This window comes from Hyposmocoma kahamanoa, unplaced genomic scaffold (genome assembly GCF_003589595.1).
Source record: "Hyposmocoma kahamanoa isolate Upper Pololo Valley unplaced genomic scaffold, ASM358959v1 97570, whole genome shotgun sequence".
NCBI lineage: Eukaryota > Metazoa > Arthropoda > Insecta > Lepidoptera > Cosmopterigidae > Hyposmocoma > Hyposmocoma kahamanoa.
Window position 1 is genome coordinate 1 of NW_020655393.1, and position 10,531 is coordinate 10,531.

At 39.4% G+C, this 10,531-nt stretch overlaps 1 protein-coding gene across 1 annotated transcript; it reads right to left on the reverse strand.

The window, feature by feature from the left end:
* Nucleotides 1-693: 693 nt before the first annotated feature.
* Nucleotides 694-5,526, reverse strand: LOC113238692 (the record flags this gene model as incomplete). The annotated part of the gene is made up of 3 exons (XM_026475527.1): nt 5,353-5,526; nt 4,260-4,845; nt 694-3,920 (listed from the first exon to the last, which is right to left on the reverse strand). Coding segments are annotated over exons 1-3 (3,987 nt in total), but the record flags the coding sequence as incomplete, so codon positions are not given.
* Nucleotides 5,527-10,531: the final 5,005 nt, after the last annotated feature.

Below are 10,531 nucleotides of genomic sequence, written 5' to 3' on the forward strand. Positions count from 1 at the left end.
TACCTTTGTGTATAGTTGTTCTGGACCATTGGCAGGGGAGGGACACTGTTAACGCTAATAAGGGTGACTTTGGTTTGTAGGGATTATCTTCAAATAAACAAACGTGTGTTTTGTGTGCTCCTTTATTCTCAACTGACTTATACATTTTCTGTGGACTGTATCTACCTCTATATCTATAACTAAGTATACTTAAACATCTATAGTAACTTGAACATCCCGCCCCACAAGAACATCGTTCTTTATTAACATAAGCAAAATTATACATATAACAAAAATGACAAAAGCAATAAACCAAAAAAAAAACCGTAACCTTAAATACAATCATACAACTTAATTTTATTTTGTTATTACACAAAGTTTACTAACAGGACGCTTGAATATTCCAGATTTACATTTAACCGTGACAACTCTCGTTATATTATCAGGTCCGGTATGTTTCTGTATAACTTTACCTAAAATCCATTTAGCAGGAGGAATATTGTCCTCTTTCAAAACAACAACATCGTCAAGTTCAGGCTCATTAGTACATTTATTATTCCATTTATATCTCTGATTAAGATTTACTAAATATTCCTTATACCATCTATTCCAAAAATCAGTTACAATTTTTTGCGTTAAACGCCATCTATCCAAACCAATTACATTACAATTAGTAAGATTTTCATCGGCTATGTTTAACAACGGTTCACCCACCAAAAAGTGACCCGGTGTCAAGGGGAGAGGATCGTTTGGATCATCGCTCAGTAACGTTATAGGCCGTGAATTCAAACATGCTTCCACTTGCGCCAGGACTGTCGCCATCTCCTCATAAGTAAGGGTGTTGTTTCCCACTACCTTACGTAAATGTCCCTTGGTGCTACGTACTCCCGCTTCCCAAAGCCCTCCAAAATTGGGTGCGTGAGGGGGTATGAAGTGCCATGTTGTATGCTCCAACGTGAGCAAAGCCGCTATTTCATCAGGTAGTGATGACTTGGCACTATTAAACATGTTTCGCATTTCTCTATCTGCACCGATGAAATTAGTACCGTTGTCGCTATATAAATCTTGACAGTGACCTCTTCGAGCAGTAAAACGACGGAAGGCTGCAATGAAACCTTTGGCTGTCAAGTCCGTAACTGCTTCGAGATGGATTGCACGGGTTACCATGCACACGAACAGGCATATGTAACCTTTATACGATTTTGCTCCTCTGCCCGGTGAGAACCTTATATTAATGGGACCACAGTAATCCACTCCTGTAGACTTAAATGGTTTACTCGGTTTAAGTCTCGCTGCAGGAAGGAGTCCCATTAGTGGTGTAGACTTCTTCGTCGAATATCTCAAGCATGTTGTACATTCTCTGTAGATCTTCTTGACACGATCCTTGGCATGTAAAATCCAGTATTTGGCTCTCAAGAAGTTTAGCATAGTTTGGGGACCGCCATGTAATGTTCGATGATGAGCATCAACAATTATAAGCTTGGTAAAATGATTTTTAGCAGGCACAATTATTGGATGTCTCGTATCGTAAGATGTGTCCGACTGTACGATTCGTCCACTCACTCTTAATGTCCCGTTTTCATCGAAAAAAGGACAAAGTGTGCGAAGGCTACTTTTCCTAGGTACAACTCCTCTACTCTTTAACTGTTCTATTTCTACCGAAAACTCGCAATTTTGAACCTGTTTAATGCATGAAAGTAAAGTATTATTTATTTCCTCTGAAGTTACAAAAATTGGTAATGTTAATCTCTTATTTTTTGGCAATTTGAAATTTAATACTCTTCTACAGTATGAAATAACCCTTAACAATCTAGACAATGACGAAAACCGCAACCAAATTGATGATTCCTCATTAATGTGGGATAAAACAGTCAAAGATGTGAGTCTTTCCTCCTCGTGTGTATCTTCCACAGTCATGTTGGTTGTCTCTAGTTTAGGTTTTGCTAGCCACTGCGGACCACTCCACCATAATGGATGATCCAGTAGTTCCTTGGGTTGTAAACCTCTAGATGCGCAATCCGCAGGGTTACACTCAGTTGGTACATGATCCCATTGCTCAACATCCATAGTATTTAATATTGTGGACACTCGGTTACTCACAAATGTAGTCCAACGAGATGAACCTCCTTTGAGCCAAGCTAGTACAATGGTGGAGTCCGTCCAGCCGTACAAATTCTCCTTAGGTATCTCCATCACCTGTGCGACTTCAAATATGAGTTTAGCTCCTAATGTTGCTGCACACAACTCAAGTCTCGGGATTGATATTTCCTTTTCAGTAGGGGCGACCTTCGTTTTGGCTGTTACTAAGTGTACATGTACATTGTTTAATTCATCAATGACTCGAACGTACACTGCTGCCGCAAAGGCTGACTTCGAAGCGTCTGAAAAGACGTGTAACTCTCTTTTGGAACTCCGCAAAGCATTTAACCATCTTGGTATTGTTAGCTGCTTTAGATCGACCAATTCATCTCTGTATATCACCCACTCATTCAATAAATCCTTCGTCAAGGAATCGTCCCACTTAAGACCCGATTTCCATAGTTTCTGGATAAACATTTTGGCAACGACTACCACTGGAGCAATCCATCCCAGTGGATCATACAATCTCGCTACATCCGCGAGTACTCGTCTCTTTGTGATTGGCTCTTTAAATTCAGATAGATTGAGCGTATATTCAAAGTTGTCATTCTCCCTGTTCCAAGTCACGCCAAGAACCTTCATTGATTTATTTAATTTTATGTGCACTGACTGATTATCTCGCTCTTTACTTCTTCCAAATTTCTGTAGTAATGTTTCACAGTTGCTATTCCATTTTTGAAGTTCAAATCCACCGGCTTTCATTAACTTGTTCATCTCATCAACTATATTTAATGCATCAGTTTCCGTTTCCGCTCCTGTAATTAAATCATCCATGTAAAAATCTTGTTTTGTTATTCTCGCAGCCAATGGATACTTTGCTTGTTCCAACTCGGCAAGTCTTTGTAACGATTTCACAGCCAAATACGGCGCACAGGCTGTCCCAAACGTCAGTCTCAATAGTTTAAAATGTTGTATAGGCTCACCTGAATTAAATCTCCATACTATTCTCTGAAAATCAGTATCTTCCTCAGCAACACGAACCATTCTGTACATTTTAATTATATCTGCCACAACACACACCTTGTGACTTCTCCATCTCATTAAAATGTGTCTCAAGTCTTGTTGTAATTTTGGTCCAACAAGAAGGTCATCGTTCAGGGAAAAGTCATTATCTCCCTTGCTCGACGCATCGAAGACGACTCTCACCCTTGTGGTCTCTTTATCTTCCCTAACTACGGCATGATGAGGAAGATATACTGCTTTTGGATTCTGTAACTCAATCGCTCTGACAGGTCTCATGTGATTTAAACTCAAGTACTCTTCCATAACCTTATTATACTCATCTCTAAGGTTGGGCTCTCTCTGCAATTTTCTCTCTAAAATCTCTAGTCTCTTTATAGCTATCTCCTTCGAATGACCATATTGACTTTTAGGGTCTTCTGTGGCGAATGGTAATCTTACTACGAATCTGCCTAGGTCATCTCTCACTGTTGTTGAATCAAAGAAATCTTCACATTGTTTCTCACTCTTGGTCATCTCGTTTTTAATCATGTTAGGCTCATTCTCCATTTCCCAAAACTTCTTCAATAATTCATCTTCATTAATTTGTACGTGCATGCTAGTGAAATTGGCTTTTGTTTCCGCTTCAAATCCACTCACTGTTTTTCCAGACAAAATCCATCCAAAGATAGTATTCTGTGCTATTAAGCTTCCTTCTGATTGTTTGAAAATTCCATCTAGCAATATTTTGCCATACACCTCTGCACCCAGAAGGATATCAATTTTACCTGGAGTTGTATATGTCGGATCAGCTAAAGGTAGATTTCCAATATCTGACCACTCTGGCACGCTAACCTTGTTTGCTGGAAGCAAGGACGTTAAAGAATGTAATACATAAGCATTTACGTAGATTGAACTCTCTGAGTTATGGCGTGATTCCACGCGAAGTGAAACCGTGTGTTTGATCCTCGTGCGACCATCTCCCAGCCCTGACACAAAACCACTTACCGGTTTACGTGTAAGTTTAAGAAATTGTACAGTACTTTCGGTAACAAAGGAAGCTTGAGACCCCTGATCAAGTAAAGCTCTAATAGTTTGTTTACAACCATTCGAATTAAATACCTTAACTCTAGCAGTCGCTAATAGTACGCTGTTGGGTTGAAGCACATCTCTCGAAAACGCCGCTGTAATGTGTGTGTCACCTCGTGACGTGCTCGGTGTCTCGTGTGTGGTTCCACTCGGTGACGACAGCGCCGCTACTTCGCCTGTTGCTCTGTTCTCCTGGTTCTTCTCTTTACTTTCTCGCTCAAAATGTAGTAAGGTGTGATGTCTCCTTGCACATTTCCTGCAACTCAATGACTGCCGACATTTCAGTACCGAATGAGTAGGCGACAGGCAGTTAAAACACAGTTTATTGTTTTGTACAAAATCTTGTCGTTGCTTGGGCGTCATGAGCCCGAATTGCTTGCAGTAATAAATGTAGTGGTTCTCATGGCACATAGCACAGTCGACGTCACTGGTTTTATTTTTTTGTTCAATTGACGTATGAAACGTTTTAGCTTTTACTACAGGTTTAGATGCCTGTGTTGCGCGAGACGCATTAGTGTCAATCATCTCTAATGACCTAAATCTATATTCCAAATATTCTCGTAATTGATCCCATGTAGGTAGTTCACTGCCGAAGCTATTTAGATGCTGCTCCCACTGTTTCATAGACTCAGTGTCCAACTTTGAAGTTACTAAAAACACAATAATGACGTTCCATGAGCTAGTGCTTATGCCCATATTCTGTAATGATTTCAAGCAGGTTGATGTGGTATCTAATAAATGCCTCACTGCATTAGCAGACTCACAATTTATTTTCTTCGTTGCAAATAAATCTCTCAAAACAGCATTACAGTTATACCGCTTATTATCATACCGTCGAACTAATTGTTTCCAAGCCTCTTCATAATTTGCCTCTGTAGTTGAAAAATTACGTAATAGATTCTGCGCTTCTCCTGACAAATTGCCCTTTAAATAATGCAATTTTTGAACAGACGTAATATTCTTGTTCTTATGAATCAACGAAGAAAACATATCGTAAAACGTTTGCCACTCTTCATATTTGCCACTAAAGGTAGGTAAGTTTATTCGAGGTAATTTGACGTCAGACGGTTGTGTAATTGAAGTCGAAAATTGTTCCAAAGCTTCAAGTAAAACGGTTTTATATTGTATATACAATTCCTCAAATTCTTCATACTTATTCTGAGTAAAATATGATTCATTTCTTTCTTTCGAGGCATACGAAATTACGGTTTTATGTCCGTTTTTAAAATCTTTAAACTGTTGCTCGAGGACTTCAAGTCTAGTTTCTAAATAAGGCCGTTTAATTCGATCTTTAGGTGTTTTCTTGAAGTTCTTTTCTCCACTCTTTAGATTGTCTAACAACTCTTCTTGATACCTAATGAACTCCTCCAATTTAGGCATAATGACTCACTTTTTAACAATCCCAACAAACAGTACATACGTAAGTTAACAATTAATTAAATTGAAATATCTCGTAAACTTGGTTTGTTCAGTTCGTTATAGTAATTCACTCACTCAACGTACTAATACGAAAAGTCTCAAAATCACTTATAAATACTCGTTTTTTAACACTTAAAGTTAATGTTGTTTACACGTAATCGCAATTTCACTAGAAAAATTAATAATTCGCCGTTCGCCGAGTCATTCTTTTTTTTTTTTTTTTTTTTTTTTTTAAAAACAGGTTGCTCGTTGCCGGCCGGCTATTGTTTTCGTAGGCCGACCACTCGACGACAGTTGGAATGCAATCCGACTCGATCTGGACCATATGTTAACGCTAATAAGGGTGACTTTGGTTTGTAGGGATTATCTTCAAATAAACAAACGTGTGTTTTGTGTGCTCCTTTATTCTCAACTGACTTATACATTTTCTGTGGACTGTATCTACCTCTATATCTATAACTAAGTATACTTAAACATCTATAGTAACTTGAACAGACACTATCGGTTCTGGTCCTACAGCGTCCGTCTCCGACCCTTTCCTGGCTAGTTCACCTGCTGCATCATTGCCACGTGAGCCGCTGTGTCCTTTAATCCACTGAAGAGTTACGTGGTTTTGTATACATACCTCCATGAGTGCTTGATGGCATTCGTAAATGAGCCCTGAGTTTATGTCATAGCTATTCAGTGCTTGAAATACTGACATACTGTCGGAGAGTATTCGAATGGAGTAGTTCTTTACTCTTCTCGCTATGATTGCTTCTGCCGCCAACTTGATACTCATGCATTCAGCCTGGAATACTGTGTTGTGGTCACCAAGCGGTGCTGATATCCTAATATTGAGGTCTTCTGAGAATACCCCAGTACCTGTTCCTGAGTTTGTTTTAGATCCGTCAGTGAAGACTCGGACCTCTCTGGGATTCAGTCCTTCGTTGGGATCTTCAAATAATTGTATCTTGTATTTTTTGTCAAAGATGTATTGTTTTGGGATCCTATCCACAACCAACCGCCTCCAGTAGCGGTTCCTCATTGACAGTCTTGTAAAGGATTTCTGTGTGCGGGGTCCTCATGTGCTTCCAAAGGCCGGCTCTGTTTAGACGCACTGCTGTTGACGCCGCTTCCTGTCTGATGAACAGTGGGAGGGGTCGAAGGTCCAGCTTTGCTTCGAGGGCCGCAGTTGGAGTTGTCCTCATGCAGCCGGTCGTCGCCATGCAGGCGAGTCTTTGGAATTTGTCCAGCTTGTCGGTTACGGTTGTCAGCTTGGTTCGTGGCCACCATACTACCGCGCCGTAACTGATCATGGGTCTTATCACCGCGGTGTAGAGCCATAGTGTTATCTTGGGTGAAAGTCTCCATTGTTTACCCACCATTCTACGGCACTGCCCGAAGGTGATAGTAGCTTTTTTAATTTTAGATAGATAGATAGATAATTCGTTTATTTGCCGAAACACAGTACATTACAAAAACAAACTTACAACAAAGGTACAATAGTAGAATTAAAAAATAATAATAAAAAAGAAAAACAAACTAGTCTATACTTGATGTGGAGTGTTATATTGTGTGGAGTGTAGATTTGCGTGTACTGTGCCAGCAAAAAGGACCCAACTCAGCATTATGTCGCAGCTCAGTAGAATTACGACCCTGGTGATTCTGCTAGGTCCTAAATGAGCCGGTAAAAAGAAGAGAAGATTCATATTAACGAATTGAAACTGTGTCAGTGTGTATGAATATAATTATAATTATGATATTAACTGTATATGAAATATAATATAATACAAAATAAAATATACGTATACACATGCACAACACACATACAATACACATTTAAAAAACAAATAAAAACAAACAAATAAAATTCTACCGTCATCCAAAAAATAACAAAACGGAATACAATCTAATGTGAACAACTATATGCGCTACCGCAGATGTATTCGCTAACTACGCTCGCTGCCAATACTAGATACGGCCTACTATATTAATTTCATTTTTATAACTCTATTTAAAATAACATAACATATTTTATTTTTTATTTATTTATTTTATTTGATTTTATTTCATTTGAACTTATGGCGCCTGTTTCAAATACTCGCGAAATTATTTTGTAGAATATATTTTTTTAATGAAAATTTAAAAGAGTAGATTGAGGTAAGATTTCTAATGGGGGGTGGTATGTCATTCCATATTTTGGTCGCATTGTATTTGAAACAACCACGGAAAGCAGCCGGTGGGAACAATGAGCGGCGGGACGCACGTTCTAAACGGCATGACTTGTCTATTTGAACGCCATTTTAGTTTTTTATAAAGGTAAGATGGTACTTGGTTCTTTATGATTCCAAATAGCAGAGTCGCAGTGTATAGTTTTTGACGTTCGCTCATGTTTAGAACTTTAAAAGATTGAAGATATGGCGCGACATGGGTACGTGGTGGTATTCTAAAACAGTATCTTGCACAGGCATTTTGCACACGCTGAATCAATTTTTGGGATTTTTTTGTAACGCAGGACCCATACACGGTAACGCAGTAATTTAGTTTAGATAGTACTAGTGCATCACAAAGCATCACCCTCAAATCCAAATTTATGAGATCTCGAATTCTGTATAATACTTTAAGACGATAAAAGCAGTTACGCACCGTCTCTAGCAAATAATGTTGGAAACGCAGCCCACCATCCATCAAAATACCCAAATTACGAGCCTCCTCCACCCGTTCAATATTTACACCTGATATATTTATAGTGGGATTTAGATCAACAATCCTTGCAATTTGTTTACACGAGCCCAAAACGATGTATTTTGTTTTTTGAGGATTAAGCACCAAACAATTTCTCGAAGACCACGCTACGATACTCGCAAGATCTTCATTCAGTGCCTTAATTGTCTCGCTGAAATCATGGGTACCTACGGGTATATAAACCTGAAGATCATCTGCGTATAAGTGGTACTGAGAGTGTTTGATAGAACTTGTTATATCGGAAGTGTAGAGTATAAACAGAAGAGGACCCAATATAGATCCCTGAGGCACTCCTCTGCTTACACGCGCCTCCTGCGAAACTAAGGTAGAACCGTCTGCAGCACAGATCTCAACACGTTGCGCACGATCCCCCAAATACGAGCCAAACCATGCTGTTGTAGAATCATCAAACCCGTAGAACGCCATTTTGGAAAGAAGAAGTTGGTGATCAATGCAATCAAATGCCCTTGAGTAGTCCAGTAAAAGGAGGATAGTTGCTTTGCCTTTATCTTGATTAGAGAGTATGTTGTCAACAACATCAAGCAATGCCGTCGCCGTACTACGTCCCTTTCTAAAACCAGACTGTAATTCAGGTAAGATGTCATGAGATTCACAATATTTTGAAAGTTGATCAAAAACAACCTTTTCCAGAATTTTTGATAGATAAGGAAGTAGACTAATGGGGCGTAAATCTTTTAATTCGCTAGGGTTAGCAACTTTAGGGATTGGTTTTACGAGGGCAGTTTTCCATGCAGCCGGGAATTTGCCAGTAACAATGGATTTATTGATCATGCAAGTGATAATTGGCAGAGAGTGAGGCAATGTGAGCAATAGCATATCCCTACTGAGGCGGTCAGCTCCTTGAGCATTGGACTTAATACTAAGAATGACCTTACCCACTGTATTCTCCGTAACTGGTTCTATATGAAATACAGAAGAACCATGTCTATGGGATTTAAAGTAGAAAATATCAGATGATACAACATTATTAGTACCTGATACATTCATGAAATGCGAGTTGATTTTTTGTGGGTCAAGAAGATGTTGTGGCAGCTCTTGATAGGTTTTGGAATTAGGTAGAACTGTGCTTTTTAGGTTCCTCCAGAGAACTTTAGGCATTTTAATATTTTTGTTGACAAATTGCTCAAAATAGGCTTTTCGAGCGAAAAATTTGATGCAAAAAATGAGCAGCAAAAAGGCAAATGTTAACATTTTTTTTTTTACTCTCTGTAATATTTATCGTGCTCAACTATGCCAGTCACGCGATACCTCTCCCTAATCTCATCTCGTATCTGCATTTGATAGCGGATATTGCTAGTGATCCATGGGGTTGGTCGGTCACGTATAGTGATGGTTCGAGTAGGTGCATGTACATCAAATAATAGAGTAATACGACTCGAGAACGCAGACACCATATCATCAACGTTGTCCAAATTGAGCACATCACAAAGATTCAAACGAAGCAAGTCGTCATCAAAATCATCGAGTTTAATGTATTTTATAGGTCTATAAGTTATTGTTTTACGAGGGATTTTGTTTCTCTTTATTTTAAAACAGGCTGTAATGAGAGCATGGGCTCCCAGATCCTGAATGCGTTCTACGTCGATTTTTAAAACGGTAGTATCAGTGCAGAGTAGGTCAATTATGGTCTCACTATGTGTGGTAAAATGAGTAGATTTTGTAACATAGTTTACCAAATTAAAATAGTGCAAAAAATCGTTAAGCTGCTTATATTTGCTGTCTTTTTTATCGTTTAAATCTATGTTAAAATCGCCTAACAGAATGACTCGGTCGAAATTATTGAAAGAAGATAGCGAGTCCGTTAGTGCATCAAAAAACGTTTCAGTATTAAGCCAGGGTGGACGGTAAGCAGTCCCTATAAGGACACGCGTCGAGCACGCAGTCAAACAGATCCACATTTGATCCACATGTGATGCCGGTACAGGGTGCGGAACAATACGTACAGCGAGACCCTGCCTAACATAAAACCCAACACCACCCCGCCACGCTCACGTTCGATAGTTGGCGGGCGTGGGGCATGCCGAAGCCGGTATCCCGGTGGCGCGGGCGCACGACCCTCTTCACCAGTTCGGAGCCACGTTTCATTGATGGCAAGTATGTCGGGAGATATGCGAGCCAGGGCCACCAGAAACTCATCATGCTTTGTTCCCAATGACCCAGCATTAAAAAGACTAATTTTTAAGTTCTTCGTTTTAATCATTTTTAATGAAGAAGTAAG